This window comes from Lepisma saccharinum, chromosome 2 (assembly GCF_977018435.1).
Source record: "Lepisma saccharinum chromosome 2, izLepSacc3.1, whole genome shotgun sequence".
NCBI classification, from domain to species: Eukaryota; Metazoa; Arthropoda; class Insecta; order Zygentoma; family Lepismatidae; genus Lepisma; species Lepisma saccharinum.
This window is the reverse complement of record NC_139230.1, coordinates 122,499,586-122,516,862: the sequence shown is the minus strand read 5'-3', so window position 1 is coordinate 122,516,862 and position 17,277 is coordinate 122,499,586. Positions and strand designations below refer to the sequence as shown.

The 17,277-nt window shown below is 36.4% G+C and overlaps 1 protein-coding gene across 1 annotated transcript in view; it reads right to left on the bottom strand.

The window, feature by feature from the left end:
• Window positions 1-10,486, bottom strand: part of LOC145983620 (b(0,+)-type amino acid transporter 1-like) — a 55,549-nt gene extending 45,063 nt beyond the window's left edge. The window contains 2 exon segments of the mRNA XM_083116682.1: window positions 3,916-4,074; window positions 10,396-10,486. Of these exon segments, the coding sequence (XP_082972808.1) occupies window positions 3,916-4,074; window positions 10,396-10,486 (250 nt within the window).
• Window positions 10,487-17,277: the final 6,791 nt, after the last annotated feature.

Genomic DNA, 17,277 nt, shown 5'->3' with positions numbered 1-17,277 from the left:
AGACTTGCCAAACATCAGGGTCAATCTTTCAACAGTGCAGGGAAGGGAGGGGGGGGGGTGATTTTTCTCAAATGTAAAGGTCAAGGCCATGCGTTATGTTGGGATTCACATTCTAGTATCAGGGTGCTGTAAACGCATGTCCACACCATCTCAAGAAAATGAAATATTCTCAGTTTCCCTCTGATGAGAAGTTCTGAAAATTTGGGAGACCAAATCCTATCGATTATACTATATTTCAGGTTGCTAACATTTTTACTATAATATTACGAATATGATTTAAAATCCGAATTACATGGTATTACACCAAATAATTCCTACATTGATAATGATGATAGCAGTGCTCGCACATGATGTGTGAAGTAGGGATGGCCAAATCCGTTTTCATCTACAGAGTATGTGATCGTGAAATAAGGAAGACTAAACTTAGTTAGCCTAATACATTTTTCCTGATATTTTTGAATATTTTAGTGTGAAGGTAAGATGTGCTAGAAAAAAGGGTCTGTCTGAGTAAATATGTCTCTCACTTAAAAAAAAATCTTGATCACCCTGCTGGAAATTTCTACTGTCTTCAGTAGACAAATTCTACTGTTTTTGAATTTCTACTGTGTACTGTGAAATGTACTGAAATTCTATTGTAGATCTACTGTACTCTACAGAAGGAATACTGTACTATGCAGTAGGGTTACTGTACTGAAGAAACAATGTGAATAATAATGCATAGTACTTGCTACAATTTATTATATAATTACTTATTGACTCCAAGAGTAGACAAATTAATTCTTGACACCATATTTTCAGTGATTTTGAAGTGAATTGGAAAAGACAGTACATGAACTGAATTTCTACTGTTTTTCTAATTAATACTACTGAAGGCAGATATATCTTAATGAATAAGTTTCTACAATTGTTTCTTAAGAAATAACTCAACCTTAAAGCAGCAAGCAGTTCGAATACAAAATCATATCATTTTTTTTCAGCATGGAAATTTCATGGTTATTATTATATCTGTGTAATGCAATTGCAGAAAGGATCCAATTTTTCATCAACGTAATAAACAGTGTTTGGTTGTTTTAATTTGCAAGCTTTGAGGGTCAGGTCTTCATTTAAACTATTTTTTTGCTGTTTTCGTGTGAATATAGGAAGAACAATGTCAACTTATGTATAAAGGAGTATGTTTTTCAATTTTCTACAAGTGCGTTAAACACAATGAAGCTACACACTTAAAAATGTGTTTACTTTATTTGATTTCTTTGTTGTGTGAACACATTCCTAAGTAGCAAGTTCAACATGCTTTACCATACAATTATTTTATTTGTTTATATGATTTTTACCTTGCATTTTCAGTTGTATAGATAAGAAAATTTTCATTACTGACAAGAGAACTGTTTTCAGACAGCAATATACTGAACACAATAAAATATGTTAGTTGTACAATTATATTACTGAAAATATTAAGGGTACAGTTCAACAAGATAGAGGAAACAGTTGGACTACCAAAAACAGTAGAAACCATTAGCAGTACAGTTCATCTACTGAAAATAGTAGAAACAGTTGGACTACTAAAAACAGTAAAAAACATTAGCAGTACAGCAAAACAGCAACAGGAAGTACTACGTGTTTTGTAAAGCAATAACGTTTTTTCGAAATCGATAGTTGAACCTTAAGATCCAATAAATTTAAAGGAGAAATACTATGAATGAAATACAATGCATCCAGAGCTGCTCTTATTTTAGTTCGTTCCAGCACTAACCGTGGGTAAATTTATGCTTTTGCTTGGTTAATTTTTCTATGCACCATTACTTTCATGTATTCTCTGTAAGTTGTGTTGCGACGATCTTCAGTGTGTGTGTTTTATCTTAAAATCAAGAGCATTGCATGCTTTACATTGCTGGAAATAGCAGACACTGAGAAGTTTCATCCTGATGACGTCACAGAAACCCTGCCGAAAAAAAGATATCTTACAACCAGACCTTCAAGAGCGGACGAAACCAGTAGTTGAAGGACCTTGGATTCGCACATTTTCTGGGATGACTTGTGCTGCCTGACACCATTGCACTGAACAGGAAATGTAGCGGGGTGGTTGGCCACGGGAGGTAGAACTTACCTCTCATTTCGATGTGCTAAACTTAGCTCATTCCTTGCATATTTCTGTCTGTTTCATGGTGTCACCTGACAAATTTTACACTAATAGTTGAATATTCTGACTTATTTTTTTACTTCTTCTCTAAAATATTTAAAAAGCAATATTCTTATCATTTTGCTTTGTCATCGCTGCATCTCCCGATGGCCTCTGCTTGCAGCAAATGCAAAATTAATAATTGTTCTGAGCACAGAAAGGATGTGTGTGAAAAATACTTGGGTTAAGCCTGAAACGTGTTCCAATGTTGGTTTCCTGTACTGAGATATGTTTAGTAAATGGGAATCTGCCTCAAACTAAGTTCTGATTCCAATTTTGAAAGTTACTGTAATTTAGTTTGTTGCAATAAAACACACATAGTAATGTGTAACATACTTCTTTCTTCTCTGAAAGAAAATATTGTCATTGCAATTTTAATTTCTTGTACTAAAAAGTGTTTCGTAAAGTGAGCAAATAGACTTTTAACTGAAAGAATATATTTGCACAAAAATATAAAAAACTCATTGTTCTTTTATATTTTGTACAAAACATACATGATACAATTTAACAAAGCAGTTTCCGTCTGAATGGAAAAATCATTTCAATTTTATTTTAGTGTACTAAAAAGGGATTAATAATTGCAAGAAATTGATTTTGGTCCAAGTCAAAAATATTTTGTTAACAAAATGTGTAGAAATACCCACCTGGGTCCAATGGACCCAACTAGTACTAGATGGAATAAATTTTAGGTGGAGTTAATTGTTTGCAACGCATGTATGACATCCTTATTATATAATGGGAGTTCAACAATTATTGTCCCTAATATAGAAGGAATGATCTGAAACAACTGAATTTTTTTGTGTGTCATGTATAACTCTTTGAATGATTACACACAAAATTTCAGCCATGTAGGGTCTATAATGTTAATGTTATGTTTTTCAGGACAAGGTGAGCCCTGACTGAGAAAATGGAAAAATCGGAAGTGACAGCCGTCATTAAATACTGCTTCAGCCTTGGGAACAAATGAAAGTCACTCAGGGCAAGAACTGGAAAGTAGGGAGGGTGCTCAATTAGTTCAAATCCAGAAACATCGGCGGCTGTTAGATGACTTCTGTGGGCTGGAACATTGTCTTGCAGCAGCAGCACTTTCCTGTAACACATCCCTCTGCGTTTCTCCTTGATTGCATCCCTCACTTTTGTAATCAATTGCGAATAATAGTCACCTGTGATCGTCTTTTGGTGCTGGAGGTAGTCAATGAACAATACTCCCTTGGAATCCCAAAAAATGGTGACCATAAGGTTGCCAGCTGATTGCATTGTCTTGAATTTCTTGGGGGGGGGGGGCAGAGAATCATGCTGCCACCACTGCATGCTCTGTTGTTTTGATTCAGAGTTATAATGGTGTACCCAGGTTTCATCTGCAGTCACACATCTACCAAGAAAGTTTCCCGGGTTTCTTTTAGGCCAAATTTTTCTCTGAACAGCAGTACTTTATGATGGCTCTCAGTTCCGATTTTTCGATTTTCTCAGTCAGGGCTCAACTTGTCCTGAAAAACATAACATAACATTAACATTATAGATCCTACATGGCTGAAATTTTGTGTGTAATCATTCAAAGAGTTATATACGACACATAAAACATTTCACTTGTTTTGGATCATTCCTTCTATGTTAGGGACAATAATTGTTGAACTTCCCTCGTACATGTAACTATGAAGTAGATGTGAAGAAAGATAACGTGCATTTGATTCTTAGCACATGAACATTTGAGTTCTAGAAAATGAGAATTATATACTTACCAATCATAACTCCAACAATAAGATTCACTGCACTGAATAGGCCCAGTTCCCTCTTCAGTAATACGCTCCCCTCTGCCTTGTTGGCCTTTGTTTTGGTTTCTGCTGTTGCCGAGGTTGGCCAGACATCTGTGCCATGGCCATTTCTGTTGTGAACTCCATCTGAAATAACAGTTATCAAGTTTGAAAAAAAATGTGATACATTTTAGCCCGAAATAAAAAAGAAGAGAAGATAAAGCTAACTCCTGCTCATTGCAACATGCTGTGAAGGCATATGAGGGGGAGACATGGAAGTAAGACACATATGTTCTCAACCTCGACTCTTTGTGGAGGTGAATGTGGCTGCCATTACTCCCCTCTCCCAGGTATATAAAGGAACTCAAATTCTTTCAAGGTAGTTAATACACAAAAATACATCATTCTGATGACTTATACCAAAATGCTAACAATTATTGTGAATAACAGTAAATCTACACTAAATGAATTGTTTGCAGAAATCTGCCTCAAACTCAAGATATTCGTAACTGACATATTTGAGTGAGAAGTCACGAAATCTGGATAATAGCAAACTGATTTTTGTGTTTTAATATTGAAAGTGGGAAATATGATTCACAGTAAGTTCCGTTACACGGACGGGGTTTTTGAATTGCATCAAACGTGATTTGACTCAGGTTTCTTCACCCAAGAGTGCTCATCAAGGAAGATGGAGTAATTTAGTCAAATCTCGTTTAAAGTGATTTAAAAACCCTGTCTGCAGAAAGGAACTTACTGTGAACAATATTTCCCAAGTGCAATACCAGAACACAAAAATCAGTTTTCTGTGTTACAATACATTGCAGATGAAAAAACTCCAACAATAAAAAAGATTTTCTAGCAATGAACAAATCTGCCGCAAAGAAGGTACGCAGTAAAAAAGTGTAACAACTTATCGAAGCCTGTGAAACACAAAGAAAGTAACCAAATAAGGAACATTGTCACATATGCAGAGAGTCATGGGGTTAATCTAGCTCAACAAATAAATGAAAGTACACCAAACATGCTCTGGAGTGCTATTTTGAAACCAAGTGGAAGGAATGAAGATGTCACACACACACAAAACAAAAAAAAAAATAGTTTAAGATGCAAAAGTGCTGGGTGCAAAGGATCCTGTGGTCATAATGAGTGGTACAAATGATGTCTTGACCAACACAACATTGCCAAACATTTCACTTAAAAATCACGGAAATTTAAATGTTTGAGACAGGCCTGCACCCAGGACTTTTTGAGGGAGGGTCCAGAACTGAAAATGTTTATGGGCAGGCTGGAACAGGAATTCCTTGACTCCCAACAACTGACACCACTCCTCTGGCTAAGATTCATAGATGACATTTTCCTCCTCTGGACACATGGTGAACCCTCCCTCACTACATTCCTAAACCAATTGAACAACTTTACTACCCAAAAATTCACCTGGTTCCACTCCAAAGACCAAGTGACCTTCCTAGATGTGGACATCCACATTGCGGGAGACCACTTGGTAACTTCCATACACATCAAACAAACCAACCACCTCCAGTATCTCCACTACTCCAGCTCACACCCCCTATCACACCAAAAAAGCCATCCCATTTTCCCTAGCTCTCAGAGGTCAACGCCTCAACTCATCCCCCTCCCTCATCTCCCCAAAACTACAACCTACACCTGCACCAAGCCCTAACCAACCCTGGCTACCCCTCCACCCTCACCAACAAACAAATCACAAGAGCCACCTCCCACAACAGCACCAAACAACTCAAGACCAATCCAACAGCTCTGATCACCCAATACAATCCCCACATCACGAAAATCAGACATACCCTCCACTCCCTCTTCCAAATCCTGCACAGTGATCCTGACACCAGGGACATCTTTCAGGATAAACCTGGGGTCGTCTATCATCGACCCCCCAACCTCAAGAGAACATCTTGGTCCAAAACACTCCCAAACCTTCCACACCACTCCTGTTAATAATGCAATAGATTCAGAACAGTTACCAACATATTTCTCAATCTCTATCATTCAATTTTTATTACATATTGGAATCCGCATTTTCATATATTTCTTGAGTATTAAAAAATGTGCAAAGAAAATTCACCTATTACTTAGGTGAATCTGTCAAGTAAAACATTGTAAATAGCTATTTTCCTTGCACATTTTTTGTTATGTTAAACATATATGTTTATTATGTAAACACATATATGTTTATTATGTAAACACATATATGTTTATTATGTAAACACATATATGTTTATTATGTAAACACATATATGTTTATTATGTAAACACATACATGTTTATTATGTAAACACACCTATTTAATTTTGCAAATTTTTCACAAAATTCTGCGACTGTAAACCTGTAGTCAGAATGTATCCAATTATGGCTTTATCTATACATATTATTACTTATATTTTTCCATATCATTTTCATAATTTGCTTGCCTATTTCATTGTGTATAGCAGAATCCACAAAATATTGCAATGCTATAAATCTGCAGTCCTAAAAATGTTCCTAGTTCTAATGTTAATGTGTGTGAATATGTATATATGTAATGAATACAAGGTAACATTTTTGGTAAATAATAGAAATGTAACAATCTCTGAAATTAATGGTTTCCATACTCTTTCACCAAGGGTCTACCGAATAAAGACAAATAAATAAATAAACTTATTTTCTCCTCCCTTGTTGTTTCGTGAATTTAAATTCCATTGCTAGCATATCTCAAACCAGCCCCGTACCCAGGGAAGGGGGCATGGGGGCCATGCCTCCCCTTCGAACCATGAAATATTTAAATGTGAACCTTTAAAAACCTATGAAAATACATCGACGAAGGCTAACAGAAGTCTGAAATGTGCAATATTGTGTAGTTTTACTCTTATAACCACTGATGAAAGGCTACCAGACATCAGATTCACTGATTAAGACAGAACAGTTCATTACCTTTAATCCTTGTCCCAACTTCCTTCGAACTCCAGTCGTGATTTTAAAATGTCCTTTTATTATTTTTTGCGTTAACTCACATTTAGACATCTTTCTTATTGTAATAATAATTGCTAATATGTAACATTTAATTTAAAAATATATTATTTTCTAAACATAGAATTATCATAACTTCTCAATGTCGCTGGTATATGAAAATTAATGGAAATTTGAAAACACTGTTAATTTGCGGAACACATAACTATTTGAAAAATTTTGTAATCTCTCTCTCTCTCTCTCTCTCTCTCTCTCTCTCTAAATGTGTGCATAAGTGATAATCTTTGAATTTGTGTATTGTGGTATGTTGTTAATGTACAATATAAAAATTGTTGATCTGTTCATCATATGATAATCTTCTATCTAATGTGAACCCCAACAATTTCACTGCACTTTCAGGTTCTATGTGTGTTCCGTCAATGCCATTTTTTGTGTGTATTGAAGTCAGTGTTTTTGCTTTTGTTAAATACCATAAATTTAATCTTATTACTACATATTATTATTCCATGGATTTTAAAGTATTGTGTTAGCTGATGGATCATGATAAAAGTTATGATTTCTAGTTAATTTATATCTTTACCTCTGGGTATTACTGTTGTATCATCTTCATAAGTGATAATCTTTGCATTTGTGTATTGTGGTATGTCGTTAATGTACAATATAAAAAGCAATGGCCCCAGGATTGATCCTTGGGGTACTACCCTTGACAATTTTCTATTTTCTGTTTTATAGTTAGTGACTGTACTATGTATATTAAAACGTATTTGGCTTTATTGATATCTGTCTTGTAAGTATGATTTTTATTAGATCGTAAGCTGTCATCCTTATTCCTATATCATTCAGTTTCTTCATTAACATATTATGATTTAAAATGTCAAATGCTTTGGAAAGGTCAAGGTAAACTGTGTTTGCCACTTCATGTATCACTAAGGTGTGAGATATGTATTCAATTATCTGTGATAAGGCTATATTTATTGATTTACCTTTTTGAAATTCATGATGAAATCGGTTTATGATATTATATTTGTTACAGAAGTTTACGGTGTTATTTGATATTATTTTTTGTATTATTTTTGAAAATGTTGATGTCTATAATTTTCTATGTTGGTATTTTCCCCTTTCTTGTATATGGGACTAACTATACTATTTTTAAGAACTTTGGAAAATGTTCCGCTATTTAATACTGCATTAACTGCATAGAGCAAGGGTTTCACTATGTATTCACATCTAGATTTTACAAGTTCTGATGACCATTCGTCTGGTCCATGAGATTTCTTATTTTGTAGGCTTCTTACAACTTTTTGATGTTTGTTTCTAATATGTACATGGTATTTAACATGATTTTAAATGTGAAAGTTTTGTGTGTATGTTCATGTTTACCATTATCTACATCCGAGTTTGTTGAGTTTACAAAATGTTAAGTGAACAAGTTACATATCTGGTTTAGTTATTTGATTTTCATCCTTTATGACCTCTATGTTTTGTTCATCATAGTTCCTATTATTGCGTTGAGTATTCGCTATGTTCCATATTACTTTTGTTTAGTTTCTGTTCTTACAATTTCATTTTTCAGTGTGTTTGATTTCTGATCTTTAATGAATTATTTGTACAGTTTTTCAGATTTTTGTTTTTTTCCTGGTGATTTGTGTTTTTCATCATCCTAAATTTTTCATATTCTTCACTCATTTTGTTTTTTATGACAATTATTTGTTTGGTTAGGGTTACTTCCTTGCTGCGAGGATTGCATCTTTCGGTTACTTTAGGACAAACTATGTTTAGGTAATACCACAGACATTCCCTTGCCTGGGGGTAATACTTTAGATTGCTAAAGAACAAATCCAGATTTCATTTGTGTCAGTGAGTTGAAATAGTCTTAAAAATGAAGAAAAATTCAACAAAATTGGCAAAAGATACTGAGAGACAAAGAAGGCCAGAAAATGCAAAATAAAAGCAATGTTCTCTGGTTCTAGCTGAAGGAGGACTGATATGAAACTTTGCATTGTTTTGAAGGCTCGGCAAAAAAATAGGATTCTTAATCAACTTCCGAACCCTAGCCATCACATTCCTTCTTTGACAAAATACTTTCTGTTGGATTATAACAAACACCTTAGGTATTTTTTAATTCCAATTGATGAAAGTTTCTTATTGCTTCTTAAAGAAAATAATAAAATTAATAACTTAGAGTGAATGGTAATAATAATCAAGGATATGTTATCTAAATTAGTTTCAAAATAATTGCATACTTTTCACATGTAGCATGCCTTAATTGAGTGGAAAGTTAGTGCTTTGAAATAAATCTTATCTCTGAATTGCATATCTTATAGTGTCCGTAAGGAAAGAAACAAAAACAAATAGTTTGAGCAAATGGAAACATTCGTCGAATTGTACACCGAATTAATTATTCAAACATTCTGAAACAAAATTATTGTACTTGATTACTAAATGATTCTACTTGATTGCTCTGGACAAAATACCCTCTAATGTTGTCCATTTCCCCCTTAGTACATTTCCGTCTCTCTTCCTCTCTATCTGTTCCTCTCCCAATATCACTCTTCTCCTTTCCGACTTGGTTCTCTTTCTCTCCTCACTTCGCTCTTTTTTGTCTATGCCCTCCCGCCCCCCGTCACTGTGTGAGTGTGTGTGTGCTGCATCTTTAACGATTTATTAATCTCCCTTTTAAAATGCTTCTTAGGATTTGATTTTTTCGAACGGATAATGAAGCATATAAATTATGTTTACATTCATGCAACTGTGTCCAAGTACTCTCCTTGTACTTTATGTTCTTGTCTCGGTCTTTTCTCGAGTCTCCAAAATAATAGACATAAAGTTAAACAAAAAACACACTAAAACGTAAGTTCATGCACAGCAGATGCAGCCTACCTATTCATAATCTGACAATCAAATCTGAAGAAACAGACTCAAGAGCATACTCCGTGCGTAGTGACGTCAGGGATCCTGGGTTCGAATTCCGGCCTGGTCATGGGTGTTCTTTGAGTGTCCCTTCATCAATTTTATCACTCATCCTCATCTTTGCGATTAGTCAAAAGTGGTTGAAAAGCGAAGTAAAATAAACCAATAAATGCATCAAAATGGAGTGGACTTACGTTCCTCTCCACTGTGTGTATATACAATTGTAAATGTAGACATTAAGCAAGCAAACAAAGAAAGTAAGGCTACTGCGTTATTTTTCGGAGTAACCTTTCTAACTCTGCCAAGAACAAAGAAGATACGGGGAATGTTTTCTTTCAGATCATCACCATAACAACACAACATATTATGAAAGAGACCCTTAGGTACCATTTTCGTGGAGGACCAACACCAATAAAAGTAGAATTAGAGAAGAAATGGCTTTTCTCTCACACAGGAACAAAAACTGAAAATTTAGATCAAACACTGGAGAAACACTGCACCTTGTTGACCATGTGTGAAGTTAAGAGAACATGTTTTTCTTCTTCGTTTCTTAAAGAAAGATAACTGTTATCGCCTTACCTTGTGACACCTGGCTCAACATCATATATGCTTTCCATGGATATAGATATCCAGACTTTGTTAATCCAGTCAGCGAAATGGCTGCGGTCATGGGTCAGAGGGTCAAATGTGGTCACTTGACTTTCCCTCTTGGAATAAAGAAAAATTGCCAACTACTTTCCCTTGTCCATTTTGTTTGTATTTCTTGGAGATGACAAAAAGGCGAAACTTGGCAGTCTCTTGGTTTCGCCCCGAGTTGTAAATCCTCTCTTGTTCTCGTCTCGACTCTTCAGAGATAAACAATACATACACGTAGAGTCGCGAACATTTCTGGGCTGTAACCATCCCAATGAAAGTCAACGAGATCGTTACAACACATAACTGTCAGTTACTGTACAACTTGCATAAATTGATTATATGTTTCGAGGCTACGAGTCCTCGATAACCGGATTCCTTGAATATGTATGCAACCAAGCAGAACACATTGACAATTGCCACTAGAAGTTGGTGTTTGTCCGTAATACGAAATGGATGTGGGTAAAAGTTGATAAAAATGTGAATGACGGGGGATACTACCGCTTACGGGCATTCCTTTAAAAGAGAAAAGTCAATAAGGCGTCTGACTACCACGCGCGAGACCCGGGTTCGATTCCCGGGGTGGGTAATCTAAGGTCGGAATATTTCCGGCCTTGAAAAGAGGCGCTCTGGCTCGCTCAGCCTAAAATCAATGGGTATCTGTGGGCATTCTTGGTTGGTAAAGCCGGCTGGATCGTGGTGCTGATCGCATCACCTCCAAAATGCCTGAGATCGAGAATGTTTGAGGCCCTATCCTAACATCCCCTATATGTGCATTCATGGCACTGTGCTCTATACTCGGGGAACTTTACCTTAATTTATCTCAAAAAATGTATTATTATTATTCAAATTATTTATAACAATTATAATTCGGACTTGCTAAGTAAGTTTGTTTCTGGGTAATACTAACTGATCCACAAGGAAAGAAACCTGCGCAGACCCGCGACTCCTGTGCACCGTACTACCGCGTGGAGGGGAGGGGGAGAGTTGACCGTGCTTCCTTATGGGCCGAGCTGAAGGGTAGAAGGGAAAGCTGTGCAGGGACTTTTTGTCCAAGGTTTTTTTCCCTTGTGTTTGCTCATAACAGCAGCACCACCCAAAATCGGAAAATGTGAATCCTCAAACTTTGTACACGTGACCTTCGGTCACGAAGCATCCGAGTAGACAACGCCCTGGAGCGATATGAAAGGCACTTTTAGCAAGTAGAAAATACGTAGAAACGAAATGTTAGATGGAATTGTTGTACCAAACAAACGAAACCGCGTTTGTGCAACTGTTCTGTAGCTAGACAGGGCCATTGGACTCTCAAGAAGTCAAGAATTGTATGGAAAGTGATTCTCAAAACTTAGCGAATAAAAGGACAGTATATTTTATCATTTACAAGGACCCTCATCTGCTTACAATTTTGAAAATTACTTTCAGTAATTCTTGTCTTCTTGGCCAGGAGGTGCATTAAACTTTTTGGTGTAGAAACAGACAGAGCGCCCGCCTACCACGTTTGAAAGAAGAGCATAGGCAGACATGAAAGTAATTTTCAAGAACGCAAGAACGACAGTCGACGTGGACATTGAGCAACGTGTGACAGAAATACAATCGTAACAAAGGACAGGATTCTTCAAGAAACAGTAATTTTATAAAACTTCCTATCATTAACTCAGTTCATCATTTTATCCTCTTTTGTTTGTTATACTTTTAGTTATTATTCTTGTTTTATATCGCTTTTGTGCCACTTGTAGATAATCGCGACGATGAAGATGATTGATGATCATATTAAATCTATGAAGGGATGCTTACAAAAAAAAACACCCATGCCGAGGTGTCTACTCAAACTTGAAATGTTTGGTACCCGAGTGTATGAGTGGACCTTCGAGGCTACGGTTTCAGTTGCAACATGCAGTATAATTACGTTTCTAATAATACTACTCTGAATTGACCAAAGCATGTAGTATGTGTCCTTCATTTTACTTAAGAAACCCCCTTGATACATGAGATACAACAAATAATTTCAGGCATACCCTCGAATTTTGATTGCCTGGCACTTTTTTTAACTAAGTAATGAAGTGACGTTTATATTCATATTAGGCCTACGACTAGCTCGAACTAAAAACTATATACTATGTATACTATGTATATGTTATCCTTGTGAAGTGAGAAACTTCATATTTTGCTAAGAAAATATGTATGAAAAATTATATTTGTAACTACTACTTGAAGAATTCAAATTATTATGATGGAATTTCAACTTACGTATACTTTGCATATAACGTGGTATATAGTTATCGCAGAGGAGTTTATGTCTCGCAGTCAATTTATTTTTAGTTGAGGAACTCGAGAGTAAGTTGGAAATATTTAATAACCCACGTTGTGGTGTGCTGTTCGATTAATCAGAATTGGAGTGAGAGAAATATGTAGTTAAGGTCATTCAACAAGTCAATTTGTAACTGTGAATGCAAGTTTTCATTGATTTAGCGGGAAATCAGTCTGCTATTATTGTAAGTAATAAATGGAAACATATAGATTTTCTGCTCGAGTAGGAATCGACAGCCCTTATCTAATCAATCAGTTTCTGTGTTTGAAACTTCTGTCTAGGAAAGCTACATACAATTTGCTTTTAATAACAGCAGCTTCAAAATAACCTATTCATTCTTGTCATGCTAAGTAATGTTTGATTTTGATTTGTTATATTTAACTTTGGTTTACTGCCACTTTTGGCTAATCGTTAGTGTTTCTTCTCTTGTACTGTAATAATTTGGTGGCGATTTAACTTGTGTAAAGATGAACAATACAGCTATGGAGGGTTTTGTGGTTATGGCAGGTGCGTATCATGAACTTTTTTTAAAAAAAGAGGCGAAAACGACCTAGATTGTGGATTAGAAGTTTTCTAGCGAAAAAAAAAACTCGTTGATGAGAGACTTACTCTTCAAAGTGGATACGAAAACTTTGTAAGAATGACTGCAAGTGATTTTGCATTGTTATTAAATCTTGTTGGACCACAGATTTTAGTCGCGTCGTCTGTTTCTACTCTAGTGCGTATGCCCGTGCCCCAGGAACTTGCTGCGGGCTGTTTCCATTGTCCGCTTCACATGTTGTGCGTCTTAATTGTTTGGGGCAATTTTGTCCCCGGCACTTGCGCCGCGGCATGTTGCAGACAGTTTCCATTTCAACAAATGCTTGGCACATGGAGCGTCGCATGCCGCGCGTCATGTTGCGCGGAAAATTTGTGGTAATAGAAACGAGGCTATACATAGTTTTTTTTTACCGGTCAACTACAGTGCGGGGAAGGAACAATTCATGCTACTTCCTGACTTCATCAGCTGCATTGCTCCCTGACTGAAGTACGAGAAAAATGGGTAACAAAAACAAAAATACAACTTTTGACGAACGCCAGCTATTTATTTTTACCGTACCTAACCAAAGGGTACAGGGAAATTGAAAATGTTAAGTACATGTAAGCGTACCGTGGGTGACGCAATTTAACGTGATGAAAAGGGAAATGAGGTAGATTCCGTATCTCAGAAAATTCAACCAAGAGAAATAGGAGAACGAAATGAACGAGCTTCAGTATGAAAAATCAAGACCCTTTCCTCACCCCACCCCCTTCCCAAACCAAGGGCTCCGAAAGCAGCTGTGCAACTTGGAGCAGGCATTGGGACTGCTGTACCGTTCAGTAGCGTTTCGTCCGAGTTGCAGTTCGTCCGAAAGCGAAATTCCTTGAAAAATGCTACAGTTCGTCCGCGACGGTTTAATGAGTTGCGTTTCGTCCGAGCCTGGCTGATGATGAGTCACACCTTGACTAACCGGTGGCAGCGGTGGAATTGGTGACTAGGATACCTCGGTTTACAACTTTTAAAACTACATTGCATAGACAGCGGAGTGTAGCGCAGGGAGTGCAGACTCAGCCAAATCGTCGAGAGAGGGGTCCCGGGTTCGATACCCGGTTTAGGTACAAGTGGTTCGGATCCCACTTTAAACCGTAAGCCCAGTCCCGATTAGCCTTACTGTGCATAAAGTGGACTTAAAACAACAAATCAAATCAAATCAAATCGTCGAGAGGACATGAACTTGGATCAGAAATTTTAGTCATGGCAGATGGCAACGCTTTCTTACTATCTGACAACTGTGAAGGTGAGATTTGCAAGTTCCAGAGGGAAATAAATATTAAAACAACAAAAAAATATTTTCTTGGATGGAGCATTTAAGAGTGTTTAGCAAGCAGTGTGCTTATATTTAACACTATTAGGATGGTAGCCCTCGGACGAAACGCTACTCGGTCAAGTAACCGTAAACTGCCTGTTCCTGGAATTCGGACGAAACGCTACGCCACGTGCTGTACATCCGAAATGGTAATCTGGCGGTTCAGAAAGCGATGATGAGTATGAGCGACGAAATGGTGAAACCGATGAAGGGACACTCACAGAGAACACTCATGCGCAGGTCGGGATTCGAAACCGGGACCCCTGGCGTCGTAGCGCGCTGTGATAACCACTCTGCCACGTAATAATTTTTATTTACTCATTTTTAGCTACATCCTTTTACCTACGCTAAAAAAGAAATAAAAATAATTGAAAATTAGTCCTTTTTTCAACATGTCCATTGAGAATGTAAATGATCTGTTCATTTTTCATTTTGTCAGGAAACCTTTAAAGTTTGACATTATAGTTATTGGACCTTTGTCGCCATTGCACTGAAAGTTTATATCATTGCAAAGGCTGATATATCTATCTACCAGATATAACACTGGAATTGAATGAGATTAGGTAGTTGTTCTGTAATGGAGATAACACAATTCCATTATAACTTTGTCATTCGGTAGCAAAGTAAAATAACACTAGGGAACATGATTTCTGCCCCCGTGAAAGTAATGACTGTTTCTAATGTGTTTTGTAGTGTAGTAAGCGAAACTAATCCTCAAAATTCTTCTACACGTAAAAATTTTTCATAATATCAATTTTTAATAAAATAAAATTTAAGGTATAAGGTATACGAACATTGGAAAATAAGGCTAGATGTTTACCTGGTAAAGAAAGGGAAAGAATTACTTCATTCGAAAAGTTGTTAAGTAAATTTATATATAAGAGACCGGTACACCACATCGAGGAACTACCAGTTCCAAAAACCCCACGCACATAGGTTGTGCAAGCACCAGATGAAGATACGCAGACGAGCCGTCAACATCAATTGTGACGAACAAGATGGTGTACACCTCATTATGCAGGATGAGCTAAGTGATCTAATACGCGATTTGAATTTGGGAAAAAAAGAGCCAGAGATTCTTGGTTCAAGACTTCAGCAGTGGAAACTCCTTGCGAAAGACACAAAAATTTTAATTTTATCGAAACCGTCACGAACAGTTTTCCAAGTATTTCACAATGAAAGAAAATATGTGCTTCTGTGTAGATATAGTTTCCTTAATGAATGAGATCGGTGTTCGACATTCAGTACCCGATTGGAGACTGTTCAAAGACTGCACAAAATTAAGTATGAAAGCTGTATTGCTGCATAATGGCAATGTTTTACCATCAATTCCTTTATTCCATGCTCTAAATACGAAGGAAACATACGAAACAATGTCTGCTTTGTTAGCAGCTGTAAATTATAATAAATATAAATGGGAAATCTATGCTGATCTCAAGGTTATTGCCTTGCTCACAGGATTACAGGGAGGTTTTACGAAACATTGCTGCTTTTTGTGCCTGTGGGACAGTCGCAACACAAGTCGCCATTTGGTAGTTAAAGATTGGGGAATGAGGGATGAATACCAAATTGGAGAAAAAATGTGAAATATGTGGCGCTTGTTGATCCAAAGAAGATTCTTCTCCCACCACTATCTATTGTATTTTATATTATATTATGCCTATAATTTTATATATTGTATTCTAAATGTACATGTACAATGTGACAATTCCAAACTTTTGTAAAGTTGAATGGATGCTAATAAATCAATCAATCAATCACTACATATTAAATTAGGATTGATGAAGAACTTCGTGAAAGCCTTGAATAAATATGGCTGTGGATTTCTTTACCTCCAAGACCTTTTCTAGAACTAGACAACAAGCAAAATTCAAGGAAAGTATTTTTGTGGGGCCACAAATTACAAAACTCCTGAAAGACAAAATTTTTTAATCAAAGCTGGCAGCGTGGCGTTTCTTCAAAGCTGTGGTGAATGGATTCCTGGGAAACAAAAAAGAAGAGAACTATGAATTTCTAGTTCTAGTTGAACATTTTCCACAGAATTTAGGTGATGTAAGTGATAAACAGGGGGAAAGGTTCCATCAGGACATTTCCGACATGGAACGTCGTTACCAAGGATGATGGAACCCAGCCATGTTAGGGGATTACTGTTGGAATACGAAACGAGAAAGTAGCACTGAATATAAGAGACGTTGATTGAAAGGTTGACATTTTTTACCTATTCTCAAATGAACGTATGCTTTTGTATTGTTCAAATTTCCTTGTCTGTAGCAAGCTAATTACTTTTGACTAGTGGCTGATTACTAATTTCCTTATAAAATGATACTTTATATTATTTACATGTACTTACATGATGTGCAATTCATGGCTCTGTACATTTGTTACGCATATTTCCATGTATACTTAAATCTACCTGTAAAAATAAAATCTTGCGTGTTAGAGCACTTTTTATGTTATTTTTGAATTCAGCACACTTGTTTCCATAAGAGGCAACTTATTTCGCTCTGGAGGCAAAAAAAAAAAAAAAAACATATTTCATTTGTTCCCTAGTGTAATCGATTACTTTGATTTCACAATTATTCAAAATGTATCTATCTGTTAAAAGCAAAAGCAAGAACCGAAATCCACACTACC